Source organism: Euprymna scolopes, chromosome 8 (genome assembly GCF_053919585.1).
Source record: "Euprymna scolopes isolate OS-2025 chromosome 8, ASM5391958v1, whole genome shotgun sequence".
NCBI lineage: Eukaryota > Metazoa > Mollusca > Cephalopoda > Sepiida > Sepiolidae > Euprymna > Euprymna scolopes.
In genome coordinates, this window is record NC_136489.1 from 24,031,118 (window position 1) to 24,050,289 (window position 19,172).

Consider the following 19,172-nt stretch of genomic DNA (forward strand, 5'->3'; position numbering starts at 1 on the left):
GCACTTTCATTTTTTTTCACCGACTCCTGACTTAATTATCAGTGAGTCAAAAGGTTTTGATTAACATCGCTAAATTTAAATGCTTTTCACTTTCTTTGTCATGGTAAGATCTCAGGTTTTCTGCCTTTGCATCACAGGTTCAAACCTGCATGCCAACACTTTTTTTTGGTTCTTTTACACTTCCAAACACTACGGGACTTGCCTCGTCCCAGTAGTGGCATGCATAAAATTAGAGAAGACGGCCGACAAGCTCAAAAAATGGCTGTTCAAAATAAAACAGGAAAACAAACGAATGTGAGTCAAAAGTATCTGTGCACAAAAAAAAAAAAAAAAAAAAAAAAAAAAGAATTCTACATTGAAGTGACGCTATTACAGATTATCTCTTCCTAGTATAAAGATGTCATATCTTGCATTTTAAGGTTTGACTAATGAATTTTGAAATTAAATAGAATTGTTCAATTTGCAGACTGTCTAGGGTTTGTAACAGTTGAGAACAGTGTACAGTTAACAGCTGCCAGTTGGACTGTCAAAGGCAGATTGTGGCTCAGAGGAGATGGAGAACTAAAATAATTTATCAACCAACTGACGAATACAGCCTCGACAGTAGATGTAGACCTTAGCATTCAGAGGATTGATAGTGTCACACACAAAGTGCAAGTAATATTTATATGTCGGAATGTGTTTTCTTTGGTTTTATTTTTTGTGAACCTTGCCAAGGTGAGAGACGAGGACACAGCCAGGAGAAAAGATTGAAGGGAAGAAAACAGAAAATGATGTCAGCAGGGACCACATGGTTTTGTCAAAAGTTTAATGACAGGATGATTGAAAGATGAAATCAGAATGAAGTAGACAATATCATGCTGTGTCAAGGGAGACAATTGTATTTTGTAGGTCAAGCAGTATGGACAAATAAGAGACTATCTCACCAACATAGTTGTCTGTATGTTAAAGTCTTCACTTTTAAGCTAGGATTTTGAAGTTATCTTCATTTATAAACCTTATAAATGAAGATCAGGAATTCCGTCAAAAGAGATCAAGAACCTGCCTCCTCCCCTCAATGACAGTAAGTCGACGTAAAAGGCAAGGATTGGAGGTTTAACATATTTTAATATCACCATTATGCTTCAGACCATTTTATTTGAAGATAATTATGAAAATAACGATAAAGCAGAGACAGGCTTGCAACGTGTCTGTGGGCCGGGGGAATTGTAGACCTGACTCACCACTCTTGAAACTTGCTGGGCAGATCGTTGAGTGCTGACCAGCTATACAACTAAGATGCAGACAGATGATGGCAAAGAGGACACTCAGTTGTGTATATAATTTAAAAAATTGAATAAAATAAGTGAATAAAATTTTGTCATAAATACAAGAGGAAAAATTTAGATGATCAATATTAATTATGAAGGTTGAAGGATAGGAAATGTACCTGGAGAGCAACAGACTGGATGGACAGGAATATAGGAAACTGAACAGCATAGAATGATGTGAACGTCTAAAGTGTAATATGATGGACCTGACCAAAGGCTAGATAAACAGAAACCAAAGTTGCTGGAAGTGAGGAAGCTGAATCTTAGACAGCATGGAATGACATCACAAGGAAACTGATATGGACATCCTTTGAGGTAAGAGATGCAAGTCTAGAGCAGCAGCTGCAGGAACTTAGAGTTATGTGGATGGAGCAGGCAGTGGCAAGATGTGAAAAAGATGGTTGTTGCTGGCATTCTCTTCAGCTTCTGGGCTTGCTGACTGATCAGAGGTTGGGAGCATCCTAAACCCCCACTAAGCTATTTTTACTGTATGTTCAAAGGGACGTATTACTCTGGTGCCATCGAACCAACAAATGACAAATTTATAGGCAAACATCTAGGATGTTTGATTGTGCTTATGTCAATCAAGGTTTTGAGGAAAAAAAACAAAAAAAAAAAAAAAAAAAAAAAAAAAAAAAAAAACGCAGCATTCACTAGAGTAAGTGTGCAAATAGACAGCTGCAACATTTGTATTTTTCACTGGGTAATTTTCCATGGCATGGGGGGGGGGGCTTTACACCCATGTTCTCAGGAAAACATTTGAATCTAATGTTCTAATATAAATATTAGAAGCAGTGAACAGTTATAATGAAACCACTGCATCTCATATATGCAAATGACCAAGCTGTAGCATGAGATGTCACAGAAGGAAAAAAAAAAAAAATATTTGTGGGATAAGGAAAAGCATATTTCAAGGCAACAGGAACTTATGCAATCCAAATTTTTTTTTTTTTTTTTTACATTACAAAATTATCAGATGACAGTGTGGGCAAGCTGCAGATATTTTAATTGAAAAATCATGTCCAAAAGGTTCAAATTGATGATCATTAATGTCCAGACAATGCTGATAAGTTAAAGTTTGAATACATTTGTTTTGAGACACCCGATAGTTCTAGCAGATCAACCATTCACATTTTCTGGAATTATTACAAATTTAGACATAATATGCAAATACTTAAGGTCCCTTCCCGAAAATGCATTTTGAAATTTAATTATTCTGTATAAAATAAAAATAAAAGACAAATTCAATTTTAAAACATTCATTTTCTTTTATTCTTTGTACATTTAGAAAAATTTATTGAACAAAACAGTTCTGTAGTGGAAAAAAAAAAGTTATGTTGTAGCTTTTTTTTTTTCTTCTTCTTTAAGTATAGGAGAATAGTTATGAAGCCCTAAATATCCATTTACATATCACTGGAACAACATTGCACATATAAAAGATTTAATGAGTTTTATTTTTTTTTTTCTTTATTTTTTTTATTTGTGGCAAAAGATGAGATGAATTTGAGGTGATGTTCCAGAAGCTTTATAGACAATTGAGTTTTAAATGCTAATAGCAAAAGTAGTAATGAATACCAACTGGTTGAATTCAGTAACTGCTACTCTTGCAATGAAGAGGTTTTGAGGAATTAGACGATTTAACCAAAAAGTTGTGGCTCCACTTTGAAAAAGTTAAATACCCAGAAAACACCAAGATTTTTAACTTTGAAATAAAATAAAAAAATAAACGAAAAGAAAGTTGAGCCATGTGGTTAAAACTCAAAATCAAATTCTAAATTATTCAGTTTAGAAACCAAATATGTGTACACACATTTCAAGAAAAACTGATCAGAATGGAAAAATACCAGGGTAAATGTTTAACATTTGTATTCAAAATAATTATAATTTTGGATATCAATGGTTTCCTTACCAATAAAAACAATTCATGGGCAACTGTTCAATTAGCCTTGAAATTATGTTCAGTGCAAAAAGACCAAAGAATTGTTATCTTGACAAGGAAATCAGATGTCATCCAATATAGGATTTTTATTTGTTTTTCCTTTCTGCTACTAAGCATATCTACAAATGAAACTGATGTGTGCAAGAAATATCTAAGTTTTAACAGGAGATCAATGATTTTTATATTAGGTTGAATAGTTATATCCAAGCATAAATCAAATAAAATGGTTAAATTCTTTAATCTGGTAATAAATAAAAACTAACAAGGAATTAAAGTTCAGTACAAGATAAAAGAAATTTTAATGGTTAATATTACTTGAAAGACAATTCAAAGTCTATCTATTTCAGGTTATAGAAATTCATTGTGCAGAATGCTGCAAAAATATTAAACTATAAAACAAGTTCAGTCATACCAATACTTTATCAAACAATCACACCGAGATTAAAAAATTATTTTTGAAGAGATGAAAAATTTTTTTTTGAATGGAATTACAGATGGGCAGAACTGAATTCAGAGTTTGCATTGTAAATATCCAATTTTGCTTTTTCATTTTTTTTTGGTTTAGAATTCAAAGTTCTAACCCGGTTTTGAAAGACTAATGCTTTTTATTTTTTGTTTTTAAAAATTTTGAAAAGTTTTTGGGGACATGAGAAAGTTCTTAGTAAAATAAAGATAAGTAGAAATTGCTAATTGGTCACTGATGTACTCTTTGACCATCTTGGGACAAATTCAGGAGCATTTGGATTCAATCTGCTATTTTTTATCTGAAAATAGAAAAAAAAAAAAAACTCATTAAGATTCATAAAGAAACGGTTTACTCATCCCAAGTAAGAGGCCTTAAGTTTCATTTTACCTGTACGTCAAAAGAAAAATAGTAATTAGAATACAAAATTATCTAGCAATACATTACAGGATTTAAAAAAAAAAAAAAAAAAAAAAAAAAAAAAAAAAAAAAAAAAAAAAAGTATGAAATTCAGATAATCTTGCTTAACAGATATCTAATTAAGGATAGAAGTTGGAAGGTTGTGCCTACATCATCCAAAATGCTCTACAAAATCCTAAAATACTGCAATTTGAGAGCATTTATCAATTGTACATTGTTACACTTAAGTTTTAGTTGAAAATGAAACTTCTAAGTGGCAAAACTACTAAGCGATGCATCATTTGTAAAGTTTATAAAGTGCATTTTAAAAATAAATTTTGAATTAAGTCTTGTACCCGATTTTTAAACTGCCTAACCATTTTCATGCCTGGCAAGAAATGTTTTAACCTGTATCTTTTTTTAAAGAAATTTTTTTTTAATTTAAATCAAAAACCATTATGCTTTTGCCTACCTGTAATGAGGAAAAATTATTTTTAATTTCTGTATTCTACTTGGGTGAAATAGTGATAAAAATTATAATCTGATACAAAACGTAAAAAAATTAAGTTTACTCTTGTGTTTATGCTGTTCTTTCTCAGCTTTTATATATTCTAGCCAAGTTACTGAGTACTGTCCAAGTCAAGCGTAAAATGGAGTTATTGTCTTTAGATAAAGTTCAGCTAATTTTGATCTTGGAAATTGCTACTACTTAGAAATGTTATTTCAAAGAAAAAAAAAAGTTGGCTCACCTTTTCCTCTGTGACTTCCTCCGTCAAGTGTACATTTTCTAACATATTTGTTAAGTCAGAGTTCTGTTCAGGATAAAACCACTGTTCCTCTTCCGCTAACATTTCTTCAAAACATGCTTCTATAAACATTTCTTCCAACAATTCATGTTCAACCTAAACAAATAAAAATGAAACTAAAGTCAAACTTAACTTTATAGTTACCCTTCCCCCCCTTAATATTACTTATCTAAAAAGGTGTTTTTCAATTTTTTTAAATTTACCATCTCTCAGTCAAATGAATGAGAATTTTAAGTTATAGATTTGAAATTTATCAAAAAAAAAAAAAAAAAAAAAAAAAAAAAAACATTTTGGATCATTTCACAAAACTGTTTCACTTATAGTTCTCACAGCAATAAAATTTTTTAAGTGAAATTTTATTTACAACTGAAATTTAGATTCATTAAAAAAATTTTTGAAGTTCTGTATTCGTTTTACAATTAATTCTGGTAAAATAAGTGACAAACAAATTAGTCAAGTCTCTGGAGATTTTTCATAGACCTTCAGATTTTTTTCAGGAAACAGGAATACCAAGCGAGCGAGATTACATATTACACACACTCAAACATTAAAGATAGTATACAAAAAGGAGGAATATTATATTTTCAATCTTCCATATAGAAAAGATTAATAGAAGCACTAAAAGAATAATAGGAGCACTTGATTCAACTACAAATCAAGTTAAAGTGGAATTGGCGAGGTGAAAGTGAACTAGAGTAAGAGTGAAAAGTAGAAAGACAAGTCAGATTGTAGGCAGTGATGGCAGGTTATAAAGTTGAAGAGAAATCCGAGCTCTAAAATCTAAGGGTCCTTATACATGCTAGTTAAAACTCCACTTGTTTTAATCAGTCATCTTTTTAAATTTACTTAATCCTTTTTTTTTTATTTTATTTTTTTTTTTTATTACATTTTCACCCCAAACAAGGCACATTGCCACTCAGGTGTAGGGGGCTACTATCAGGGTCAGCAACTACGGGGGCACTATGTAGGGATTTGGGCAGCAAGATGTCGGTTCACGTTGCACTTGAACTTCTGCATGTCAGTACAGTTAGAGAAGCATGATCCTGGAATGGAATTCCAGAGTCTAGCGGTTTTGGGGAAAAAACTACTGGAGTAGAAGGATCTTTTGCATCTAGGGATCTGTGTGGGGGTGGGATTTAGCTGCCTGTCGGGTTTGTCGAGGGTGTCTGCGACGTGGGGGCACAAGTGTCTGCAGTTCGTCAGAGCACTCACCATTAAAATACTTGTAGAACAAGCAGAGGGATGCAACGTTTCGTTGATGGGACAGAGGCTGAAGCTTAGATGCCAGTTCAGGGCCTATCAGATTGGCGACTCTTTTTTTAACCTTATCTAGGAGCGAGAGACTAGTAGCAGATGCACCAGCCCAGATGTGACAACAATACTCCATACATGGGCGAATGGTGACCTTATAGAGATACAGGATACTTTCAGGTGTCAGTAGTTTTCTAGCACGGTAGAGAGAGCCTACCTTTTTTGCAGCGGCCCTGGCAATGTTTTCTATATAATTGTTCCAGCTCATGTTTCCTGTGAACGTTAGGCCAAGCAGTTTGAAAGATGTACTCTCAGACAGGGAGTCACTGGCCATTGCTATTGGTGGCAGAGAAGGTTTCTTGTTATTGAAGGAAACCAGTTTGGTTTTGGCAGCATTGAATGTGACCATCCATTTATGTCCCCATTCCACTACAGATTGGAGGTCATCCTCTAGTGTTTTTGCCATTTCTTTAGATATGTGTCCATTTGTTTTCCTGTCATGCCTTTTATAGAGTGTAGTGTCATCAGCATATATACCCATCTCAGAGGCAGTTTTGTCGGGGAGGTCATTAATAAATATCAGGAACAATAGAGGTCCAAGAATAGACCCCTGAGGCACTCCCGCATTTATATCACACTGTTTAGATGTTCGACCGTCGAGGACAACCTGGATTTTTCTCTTGTCTAAGAAGGATTCAATTATGCTAAGTATTCTACCAGTGATACCGTATGATTTAATTTTCCTGAGGAGACCCTTGTGCCATACCCTGTCAAAAGCCTTAGATATATCTAGAGCTACCGCTCTGCCCTCCCCCGCCTTATCCAGTGAATGGTATATACGTTCAGAGATTACAGTGAGAATGTCAGCTGTGGAACGGGCTTGTCTAAATCCATATTGTTGGTCAGTCAGAAGTTTAGCGTCTGTAAGGTGCCGGACTAGAGCATGGTTAATTATGGTCGCAAATATTTTGGCGAAAAGTGGGAGGAGGCTAATGGGGCGATAATTTGATGGGTCAGTTCTTTCGCCAGAATTCTTGAATATTGGTACCACAGAAGCGGTTTTCCAACAGCCTGGAAAGCATGATTCATTAAGGCATTTGTTGAAGAGTTTGGAGAGAACTGGAGCTACTTCGGCTGAGCACTTTTTTAATAGCACAGCTGGGGTGAGATCAGGTCCGCATGCTTTGGAAGTGTCAAGATTTATTATGATAGCATGTACCTGAGCAGGGGTGATTTTTAGATCGTCTAGCGTGGCGTCTGTCCGCAAAGGAAAGTCAGGCAGGGGGTGGTTGGTAGGGTCCAGTGTAGAGTTTGAGGCAAACCGGCTGGCAAGCATATTAGCTTTGTCGGTTGCTGAGCAAACAACCTCGTGATTGTTGGTTGCATGAAAAAGTAAAATTATCTTAATTTTGAAAAACGTTTTTAAATTTATCGAGCAAATATAACAGAATTGAAAAAGGTGATTTTGAATTAAAAATCACTTCCATTTCTCACTACGGCATTAGTTTTGTAAAAAGGTTTTCTTTCAAGTGAAATCAGTTACATTAGAAAAAAATTTCTCAATATCAGTTTCGATTTAGAATTTTTAATAGAGAAATAGAGTAATCTTTTTCTTTGAAAATATTAAAAGACTATACAACTAAAATAGGAATTTGTATTTAGTATGTCAGTTTTCATTGACAGCCTTCTTCCCACAAAAACTATGAGGTTCCTTTGCTATAATGAATACACCACCATAACTGACAATTAGACATTCTAATACTGTTAACAGAAAGAATTACAACACCTAAACATTCCAATTAATCTACTAGAGGTAGAGGGGGGGGGACAAAGCAAGAAAAAAAAAAAAAAAAAAGTTAAGTTGATAGGAAACAGTTCTTGGAAAGAAGCTACTATAGTATCTGTTCTTCAGATGCTGCACTTCCATTTCTCGTTCTTTCATTGGAGGAAAAATCCTTCACAACTGAGACAATTTTTATTTTTCTCCACATTAAAAAACGACCCTAGTGTAAATAGGTACTATAATAGGAAGTTGTATTACAAGGAGGTATACAAACCGTGAATTGGAGATCACTAGACCAACAAGCCAGAACAAAAGGGGATCATAGATCAGACAATTCTGAAAACTATGACAATAATAATAGAAAAGACTGAGATTAGCAACATTAAGTCCGTGAGAGCAGGGTTGCAGAGGAGATAGGGTGGAGCTAATTTCAGATAGTTCTACACTCAAGTGGGACAGATTCACCAGAGCAACTATGATAGCAGTACTCCATACATTGTCGAATAGATTTGTAGCGATAAATAATAGCCTTAAGTGTTTAGAACTTTAACCTATTTTACAAGAAGCAGAAAGAGCAACAGACCTAATACAGCTAAGACATTTAACTACTGATAGAAATCAAGAGACAAAGTGCTGTGAATATTGAAGGATTCAAAAGTTAGCACTAAATATTTAATTTGGTTTAAACAACTTCTTCAAAGTTTTGTTTGAATTAATACAAAAAATTTAAATCAAATCCTATAAAAATATACTTGTGAAGTGCTATACTAGACAGTCTCCTTAATATAGTTAACAGGACACCTCAAATATTGTTACAATTTTTAAACAAGAGATCAAGAATTAAAAAGCTTCATACCTGTCTGTCAAAGTTTTCAACACCCTCCTCTGCCATCCACATGTACTCTGAGAAGTCATGCTCAGAGTTCTCAGTTGTTGGAGTTTCCTTGATAGCTCTTGGATACTTCATTTTTAGAACCTAGAAAAATAAAATGGATACACGTTCCATGTACAATGTAAAGGGTAAAAAATTGAGTTTTTTTTTTTTTTTTTTAATTATTAAAATCATTTAATACAAATCAACTTCAGTATATGCCAGACTTGTCAAAAAGTTTCAGTCATGAATGTCCAGTCTTATTGCGAGCAATCATAATCACACCTGAATATCAAGTACAAAACTGTTAAAAATATAATTGACACTGCTGGTTTTGACCATCTCCAGTTCAGAAATAATCCAATAATTATTTTAACATTGTATGGATAATCCCAAATTTTTGATTTATAGCAAGCATGAAGCTAATCCACTTAGGATAAGTGGATCGGAGTGCTTCTCTCCCAATATCATTGAATTGTAATAAAACCGACCAAACATTCAGGATTAGAACTGAACAAGTCAGACTTATTGTGCTAAATATGGATTTTAGAAATTTTATTACGGACTCCATGGATGAGATTTGGTGGGATCAGTCTGTAATTAGAAGAGCCAATTTATTAAAAGTTAATCATTCAAAATATTTTAACTTTAGAAAGTTTGATGCTTTAAAAACCAGATAATGGACTAGTTTTAAAAAAATAAAAAAATAAATAAATAAATAAAAAATTTAAAAAAATACATCACAATTTTAATCAACTGTTAATGCATTCTTTACAGTTGTATTCTTTGCCAAATCAAAATTTTTTTGCAGTTACTTCAAGAGCTTTTCTAGTTACAGAAATGTGAATGCAAGATTACAAGAAAGTTATCAGATATTCAAATTCATAATTTTTATATCATTTTACTAAAGATTTGGATTCTTGCATTTTTAAGTTTTGTACAAAATCTTTACAAAATTTAAACATCTTAAAAAATCTGATGATGGATAGAAACATTAAAAGATGAAGAGCATACCATAATCTTCTAAAACTATGAAAAAAAAAAAATTCTTCAAATGCCTATAAAAGGAGTTCTTGGTAGTTTTAGGCATATCAGCACTTTTCAGATTAGTTAAAAACTGAATTACTGAATTCAGCATTATGCTTCAAGTTCTTTATTCATTTGGTATTTGGTTTATTTTGTATAGGAATGTAGCTTTTGCATAACATTAGATTTTGCAAAGGGAAAGGACAAAAATCATGGTGCATTTTAGTCGAGAAAATCAGTATCTTTATGCAATCTGATCTGGCAGCAAAAAAGAAAATGTTTAGATAAACCAATTGACAAAGTTTTCATAAATAGTCCAACTTACAGATCCAAACAGGTCATGAAATTTTGACAAAATCAAAGATCCAAGAGAAATTTCTTAAACACGACTGGAATGACCCCCCCAAAAGTTAGTTTTTTTTTTTTTTTTATATAAAGTCACTTGTACCTGTGGTAGTGTTCACCCAAGGATGAGAGCTGACTAACCTTATCAGTCTAAGCTGCAGTGATGGAAAACCAGCTATAGTTCCAGTAGCAAAGTCTGTAGACACAGGCTAGAAGCAAATTCAACATCTGCCTTGACTGTGTGAAGCAGTCTAGATCTTGCTACTCTGGTGCTTGCATAAGTTAGTGGTTCAGTAGCAATTGCCTCACATATGGGCTCACCTAGAGGGTGGCAGAGAGCATGACCAAGCCATTTGAGACTGTATCTAGCAAGGATCTGTTGGGAACTTTCAATGCTTCATCTCGTACACTGCAAGTTGAAGATAACGTTCTGCCTTCAAGTTTGGTGGCCTAAATGATCAGTTTATGCAAGTTTGATACGTTCACCAGCTAGGTCTCGCAGCCATATAGTAGAATTGACTGTACTAGGGTGTGGTATATCCCACGATGGGAGGGAGTTATACTGATATGTTTGCAAGTGTATATTTAGTAGTTTCAGAGTTAATGGGACTCAAAATGACTTCCTTTATTATATAAAAAATATCTAACCTTAAAGTTGGTTTGTATGAAAGTTTGGGATAAGTGAAACATCAAATTAAGATTTGATCAAGATTAAGCATTAATGAGATTATCCCGATGGAAGTTAATTCAAGATAAAGATATTTCAAAACAAACGTCACGATCATCTTTGTCATACTACTTTAGAATTTCCCCTCAACTCAGACAAGGGAGTACATAAAAAAATTTGAGGATTCTGTAAGATTAAATTTGTGGGGACCAGGACTCCTTGAATTACAAAGCGTGCGTGTTTATAATACTGTCAGTATGACAAGAGTTACTGCCCTTGCACCATATTTTCTAACAAATCAGATATCCTGTTTTATAGGGCATGGAAACTGAATTCTACACAAAAACTTGGTAACATTTTGGCCACAAGATGATACAGCCTACTTCCACATCAGGTTCGTATCATTCTTCGTGAAAAACTCGAGGGGAAAAAAATAAAACGCAAGTAGTGTTTTCGGGAATGGCCTGCTTGTATCCATTTTGTAAATAATGGTACATTGTAAATTATGATGAATTTCGTGTACTCATTTCTTGGCAAAGGGGACCCTACAACTATTCTCTTCAATCCTCTACTTAGAGGGTGACTTCGCCTGCTACAATATTGGTGACTTCGTCCTCTATAAGAGATAAGCTTAATTATCTGCTTAGTTTTTTTTTTTTGTAAATTTCTGTAGGGAGTTACTTTTATTCCTTTGTCCATAATGTAAATAAAGCGATTGCTTCATGCGTATTCAGGAAAACATGTCTGACTTTATTGAATTTGTCTTCCTGTTTGGAGTATCAAGTCTACTTAAAGCAAGATGTTTTGATTTAATCGATTCTTGACTTTATAATTAGGTTTCTGAAAATAGCAAGTTTTCAACAATCCAATTACTATTCCACCAAGGATAGTGCAAAAATGCACATTTTAGAACTCCGATTAATGAAAATTGGAAAAAAAAAGTTGCAAATACATTTGTGCTGTTCCTTTAGAATGTACGGAGTTACAAGAAAGCATTTCTAATAATCAGAAACAATTCTGACATCCTTTTTTTCAGCATTGAATATGGACTTTCAAAATAATTAAGACATTTTGGGTACTTATGCACTTTTGTTACGATGCTGAAACATTTAGAAAGCCATTCTTAACATGGGGAGTTTCATAATTCTGTATTTCCACCTAACAATTTAATGAAACAAGATATCGTAAAACTTAAAATTAAGAACAGTAACAAAGTGCATAAGCACCATATTTTGTCTCATTTTCATCAAGACTACACGTTCTGAGAAAAAAAAAAATGTGACACGAGAGCAACCATATTCAGAACCAGAGATAGGTGTGATAGATAGGAAAATCTGAACTATCCCCAGAGACACATGTTCCATTCTAACAGACAGTTAACGGATATTAAAATGTTTACATAAATATTTAATATGTAGCAGGCATTTTGTTAAAAGAAAAAATGTAAATACATTTAGTCAAATATTTCAGCATCATATCATACCAGCTTTTGCTCTGACTAGAAAGAGGCGAGTATATGGTTCTGCTTGATGCAGAGATCATTCTCCCAAGCATTATCTTCCTTCTGGCAGCAAATTGCAGCCCTTGTTTACCCTATTTGGGGCAGGGTAGTTTATCATTGATAGTCAGAAGCGCCCATATTAGGGAATACAGACGAGCTTTCTTGAATAAAAATTCTAAAGTTACCACATATCTAGGCTAGAATTAGATATCCCAAACCAAAAATTTTCATTATATCTGAACTTAATATGGGCACAGATTTGAGGATAAAGAAAAAATGTTGGCAATGATTAGCCACTGAATTATGACTGTTCATGTATCGGAAATTAGAAAATTTGTCATGTGCTATTTAATTGGGTCAGAAGTCAAAATTCAAACTACAATTTAAAAGCATTGCTTAGAACACATTGAGGTATCTACATAAAGTTGGGCATTATAAGAAAGTCTTAAACTAATGAACAGTTGGGCATTAGTTTTCATGCAATTTATAATTTAGCTTAAAAAAAAAAAAAAAAAAAAAAAAAAGTGGAAACCCTTGGTGAAAACTCAAATACATTGAGTAATATTAAAAATTACATTTTCTTTTAATTATTTTAAAGGCTTTTGGGAGCATAATATTTAAAGTCAATATTAGGTTGATGCAAAAATGTTTTGATGTTCAACTTCATGTCAAACCTTTTTGCACCAATCTATTTCAGATTAGACTTGAAACTCAAAACTAGATATTAAGATTCTCATGTCACTTAAAACCTGTTAAGTGAAAGATTTAAATTTAAAACATTTTCTAAAAATCAAAATTTTAGTATATTTGCTACCAAACTCCAATAAGGATTCTAGACATAAGATTTAGTAACATCTTTAATCTTCATAAACAGACACAAGTTGTGCAAAACTGGAGAATTATTTTCAGTCATCCTTGGACAGGAATTTCATTCAAATGCTACTTATTTGTCTTATTCCACCCAACTGGAATAGAGAGGATTACAATTGCATTGTTATGATGACTGAACTTATGCATTCAGGACCTAAAAGTTTCACTGTTGTAAATATGAACAGTGGGAGACTAAGAAAGCAACCCTGTCATGGATGTGCATCAGAAACAGAAATGCATCATCGAATTCCTGATAAGCGTATTGAGAATTGTTGGTGAAATTCTAGGAAAAAATAGGTTGTTCATTTTAATGGTACCACTCCCGCATTCGTAGCTCTTCAACTTTGGGTGCTAATGCACTTACTGATCTGCGCTATTTTTTTTTAAATCGTATTTCCAAGTTTAAAGTTTTGATGCTTTTTTTTTTTTTTATTTAATTGTAAGGTTAAAGTACAGAATAGGTAGAAAACACCCTCCACTCCCGATGTTAAGAATGGTTTTTTAAATAAAGCTATTATTTCAGCACAGATCAATAAGTGCATGAGTACCCAACTTTGAGTTAATAGGAAGTTTTACTTTTTGAAACGACTCAAAGATAATTTCTATAAATATTTTCAATTTTGTAACAATTTTATATTCAGTTTATTTTAAAGAATTTGTTTAAACATTGGAATGCTGGCTAATTGTACATTCCTAAAATACAAAATATTTGTGAATTCATTTACTAAAGTGTTCCTTGTGATAGATGGGAATTATTTCTTCTAAGCTTCCCAATGCTAATTAGATGTGGATTCAATGTAAACACATTAACCCATTTACTTTCTTAAAATGATGACTATCAAGGCCAAAAGCTACGCAAGGATAAGGGTTATGAATATCAAGGACCAAAGGGAATAGAATTGACAAGGATTACACCTGGAGTATTTACGAGAAGCAATTGTTATATTGAAGACTAACATGTACTCTGCAGGAAAGCAGTCCCATGACAAGGTGTTCCATAAATGGAAAGTTCTTGAACAGTTTCCCGAGAAATCCCACTCGATACTTGGCACACAGAAACAAGTCCTTTTCGGTTAATAGCCAAAAGAGTTGCTGTGAAAGTCTAACAGAATAGAACTCTGTTGAGTATTTTTCTGTACAGTATTTTTCAAAACTAAAGACACTTGTGAGAAAGGTGTTGTAAAGAACAATACTAGATTGCAAAGTCAATTTTAATGAAACAAGTATTCCTCCATCAGATGTGGCAATTATCAAAAGGATAAGTCCATATGAAGTATCCAACCGGAGTTTCTGCAGGTTTCAGTTCTAGGTTATTTTTAGCCTGGAAGGTTACGGTCTAGTGGTTAACAGACTGACAACCTGGATGTCCCAAGTTTGAATCCAGTTCGTTCCACAAAACTCACTTTCACTTAGGATGTTGGCAACCTTGTAGTCCTGCTTGTAAATATTACATATCTTTCTAGAAAGACATCCAAAAGATTGTGGAAACCAGTGCCAACAATTATACAATGATTTATCATTCATGATTTTTTAGTCTGAACTGGGAATATTGTTAAGGTATTAACAAAAATAAAAAGCTCGATCTTCAAGTCCTCGGCCCATTGGCTAGGAGCAGAGTGCAGTATAATGATAGATTTCATTTTTTTCTATCCTTGCTCGATAAAGAACTTTTCTAGATTGGAGGTAATTTTTATTTTTGTTCCAATCTAAAGTGTACCTTTTTGGGGGATCTGAATGTTCAACTTTTCTGGACACTTCAAAAACTTGACTTGTTTCCATCTCAGCCAGCTTTGCAGAATCGCAACTATCTCACTTCAATCAATGGAAGTGCCAGCAGCTTAGGATTACTAGTGGGGTTAAAAGGGTGGTAGTTTTTACCCCACCCACTTCCAAAATTTATCTTAAAAAATAAAATAAATAGCTTATGCCTTTAGAACACTATTTGGTTAACACTGGTCTGGAAGTACATGATCATTTTACGTTAAAATTTGTATGGAATTATTCCTCACTTAAAATTCAAAATTTTTTTTTTTTTTAGAGGTTGTTAACATGTAATTGCCCAATACGTAGAATTTCATTTTTAGAGGGGGAGGGGGTTAATTTAAAATACAAACTAACTGTTTACTCAAAAAGTTTTGCACAAAAATCCGGAAGAAAATTTACTACGGTTTATGTTAATGTAGAGAAAAGGGAGTCTTTACATTTCGCTACTAGTACACTTATTGATCCGTGCTGAAATAACGTTAACGTTATTTAAAAGCCATTCTTAACATGGGGAGGGGGAGAGTGTTTTGTAACTATTCTATACTTTAACCTTACAATTGAATAAAAAATACTTTAATTAAACTTGGAAATACGATTTAAAATAGCGCGGATCAGTAAGTGCACTAGCACCCGTTATTCTACCTTTGTTATAGAAAAGGACACAGGTAGCTGAAATCTTAGCTTCTACATGAAATCGGTGGAGACACTAGAATGGAGTCCAGTTCCACCAGCTATGAAGTCAGTATTGAATTCCTCAGTTCATAAGCATCCTTTTGTGCCCCCCCCCCAAAAAAAAGGGCAGATTGTCAATGGATATTCTCCACTTTGAAGTGGGTGGCGAATTTGAGACTTGTGATTCTACCCAGCGAAGAGACCTTATCGTCACCATCGAAAGAAGAGGCCTGTTAACTGAAAAATGACGTCATGCATAGTAGGCAACGGTGACGTTGCCCATCACTTAAGTTTTGTCGCTCGATGATAGCGTTCTCATCCCCTCGATGAATTTTGATAGTGTTCCGAGTGAAACAATTCGGTAATTAAAAAAGCTAGGTAAGAAAGTGGCCTCTGTTAATTATAGTTCGAATTTAATGATTTAGAGTGAAACAGATTTAAACTCTTACGGAAAAAAAAAGTTTAATAGATCGCAATTGGTTTTATATGCACAGGTATCAGGTATCTAAATTAAATGCAAAGTGTAGGTAAAACCCAACTTAATGTCACGATGACATTTGAGGTTTCTACTAGTATTTTTTTTTATTTCAGTGATTATAGAGACCTGCCACAGACGACTAAGATTCTTGCTGCAAAACAAGTTTAAACTAGATAGGTAGAAGAGTAACTCAAATCTTACCTTTGGTAACATTTGTTATAACTTTCGTTTTGTCGCTTATGCTCGTTCCAAGTTTACAGGAAAGGTACAATTGATTAATAGCTTTTGCTGTGTCGGTTCAAGAGTTGAAGTTGATTTGACATTAAAACGTGGACTTTAAGGTTATTCAGGTCCGTTTTGGACGAATATCGCATTCAAAATAGTCGCCGTCAAGTAGTTAAGACCTAGATCTACCAGGCCACAAATACCTTTATTTTAATTATCTTGCATTTAGTTTTTATTTTAGGACCTATTAAACGTAAATCGCATTATCCACAAAAATGAAAAGACTGTTAGAAATTTCGTTTCATTTTCGGGCCCGGTTCCGGATTTGTTCTTTGCTCCTTAAAACAGAATATTTTTCGCGAAGGTGAGTAAGGTGTTGGTCAATTTTACGCCAAGAGGTATTAAAAAAAAAAAAAAAAAAAAAAAAAAAAAATGTCGGTTCAATAAAATTACGAGTCGGGAAACATGATTACGCCACCATAAATTAAAGGGGCTTCTTGAATTTTGTTAAGACAAAAGGTTACATACACAACGTCGAAACTAGCGAAAATTAAGACGGAAAAATTAACTAGAAAGTATTTTTCAAATTGAACTCCATTTATAGTATTTTTATTTGTTTGGCGAGTACAGGAAGTTCAAGAACAGGTTTCTAATCTACATAAGGGCCGGAAAAAAAAAAAAAAAAAAAAAAAAAGCCTAAAATTTAAGGCTTGTTCTACAGTGTAGAACAAGCCTTAAATTTTAGGCTTTTAATCTGAAATTTTATTCGCATAAAAATGTAGTGTAGAACTTCTACACTACATTTTTATGCGAATAAAATTTCAGATTAAAAACCGTCCCAATTTACATGCCTCCCCACAATGCCTGCCGATTTTTAATAAAAATCCATCTCCCAAACAAAAGCACTCTGGATTGGAACAAAAATTGAAAGTCCTTCAGTCAAAACAGATACTATACTTTGCTCAAATAAATATGGATATTTAGGCAGAACACAGGCCGTGATGAAATAACGTTAATTAGAAAGCGATTTTTAAGGCCGGGGGGGGGGGGGTAACTATTCCGTACTACAAAGATACTGAATTAATAAAAATAACTAGAAAATCCCATCTTAAAATAGCACGGTTTGTGTTTCGCTGAAGTACGGGCAAACCACTTATTTTATTCGTGTAATAGTTTGTTTTTAGATGAAGTTTAATTGTATTTGTAGGTAATTCAATTCTCGCTTAAACATTAAAAAGGTACTAATGCAGTAATGCACTTATACCGCATAGAAATATTAAGCCATTCTTAAAATAGGAGGAAAGGGTGTTCTGTACTTTCATCTAACAATGTAGTGCTTATGTACTTGTTAAATGTAAGTAGAGAATAGTTAGAAGATACCATCCCCATGTTAAGAATGGCTTTCTAAATGATATTTCAGCATGGTAACAAAACTGCTCAACTTAAGCACTGCTTAAGTACCAACAATTTAAAGATATAAAACTTAAATATTACTAAAACAATGGTGCATAACCACCATTTTATCTACGGAAGAATATAAGTGCATAAATTACGATATTTAAATATGAATAAAAACATACCTTGTCGGTTTTTCCTTAATATGGTTGCAGTGATTAAATCAATTTCCGTGGAAGACAAAAAAAATCTAACAAATTTGCTTGCATTCAATAATTACAAGAAAGATTAATAATATTTTTCTTTTGTTTATAAAAAGATGTTATGGGCTCTGAAATATTATTCAGCTATAGCTTGCCAAATTTGTTTTTATATGTATTGTTTTTTGGGTTTTTTTTTTTTTTTTGTTATCAATTAACTCGGGTTTGTATACGTATTAAAAAAATGCACAAAGAAAATGCAATTGTTTTCCTACACGAAGAAGAAACTGACTGGGAGGAACGAAATAAACATTGGTAATTTATATGCCCGTGAATTTGTTTTCTATTTTGAGTGAGCAAGAAGGGGAGGAAGGGATAGATAAAATGTAATAGGAAAGAGAGGGTGGGTGATAAAAACTATATATGTAACAAGGGAGGGTGGTTATGTGTATTATGCACAAAGGAAGGGGGAGTAGAGTACAAAATTATTATGACACGAGGCGTCGGAGGGGGGGTAGGAAGGTAAAATGTAAACATTTGGTTATTATTGAATGAATAATACTTTTTTTTCATTTTCTATTCGTTATTATTTTATTACAATTAGAATCAATTATAAAATCAAAAATACTTTTTATCATTTTTAATATAAATAATTTCTCAGCGATTTTTTTTATAAATGAAGTGATTAGAAAGTGAGGGATAAAGAAACCAACCAATCAGATCAAAGTTTTGAGGCCACGTGACCCGTAGTTTGAAAATATAAACAAAAACCAGAATCTTAACCCCCCCACCCTCCTTGTTCATCTTTCTTTTTTAATTCATTTTTATTTTGTAAATTTTATTTTCAATAGAGCGCGTTCCGTCATTATTTTATATTAAAATCAAGTTCCGACCGACTTCGTTTATCTTTGCAAATATTTGTGTTTGACGATGAGAAAAGACATTTCGATTAATATTTATTGTTTATCAGTTTTAAAATAATCTGTTATTCTGAAAAACTGGTTTTCAAATATATGCACACGAACTTGGCTGTTTTTTTTTTGTTTTTTTTCTCAGAATAACAGAATATTTTAAAACGGCCAAGTTCGTTTGCATATTCGAAAACCAGTTTTTCAGAATAACAAAATATTTTAAAACTGGTAAACAATAAATATTAATCGAAATGACTTTTCTGTGGCATTCATCGTCGACCACAAATATCATCTGA

The 19,172-nt window shown here is 33.2% G+C and overlaps 1 protein-coding gene across 2 annotated transcripts; it reads right to left on the bottom strand.

The window, feature by feature from the left end:
- Positions 1 to 2,553: 2,553 nt before the first annotated feature.
- LOC145283511 (polyadenylate-binding protein-interacting protein 2-like) lies at positions 2,554 to 18,439 on the bottom strand. 2 transcript variants are annotated; one of them, XM_080132348.1, is made up of 4 exons: positions 17,951 to 18,439; positions 8,808 to 8,927; positions 4,861 to 5,013; positions 2,554 to 4,013 (listed from the first exon to the last, which is right to left on the bottom strand). In XM_080132348.1, exons 2-4 carry the CDS (start codon positions 8,916 to 8,918, stop codon positions 3,936 to 3,938), a joined length of 342 nt encoding a protein of 113 aa, XP_079988474.1. In that variant the 5' UTR covers positions 8,919 to 8,927; positions 17,951 to 18,439; the 3' UTR covers positions 2,554 to 3,935. The 2 variants fall into 2 exon arrangements, with proteins under 2 accessions (XP_079988474.1, XP_079988473.1); XM_080132347.1 differs by lacking the exon at positions 17,951 to 18,439 and adding an exon at positions 16,347 to 16,483.
- Between the last annotated feature and the right edge of the window lie 733 nt (positions 18,440 to 19,172).

What these genes read in the sequence shown, in the direction of transcription:
- LOC145283511 (XM_080132347.1), bottom strand. An exon ending in TTGAAAACTTTGACAGACAG is followed by an intron (nt 5,014 to 8,807) that starts GTATGAAGCTTT and finishes TTATTTGTTTAG; the next exon opens with GTTGAACATGAATTGTTGGA. An exon ending in AGGAAGTCACAGAGGAAAAG is followed by an intron (nt 4,014 to 4,860) that starts GTGAGCCAACTT and finishes TTCTATTTTCAG; the next exon opens with ATAAAAAATAGCAGATTGAA.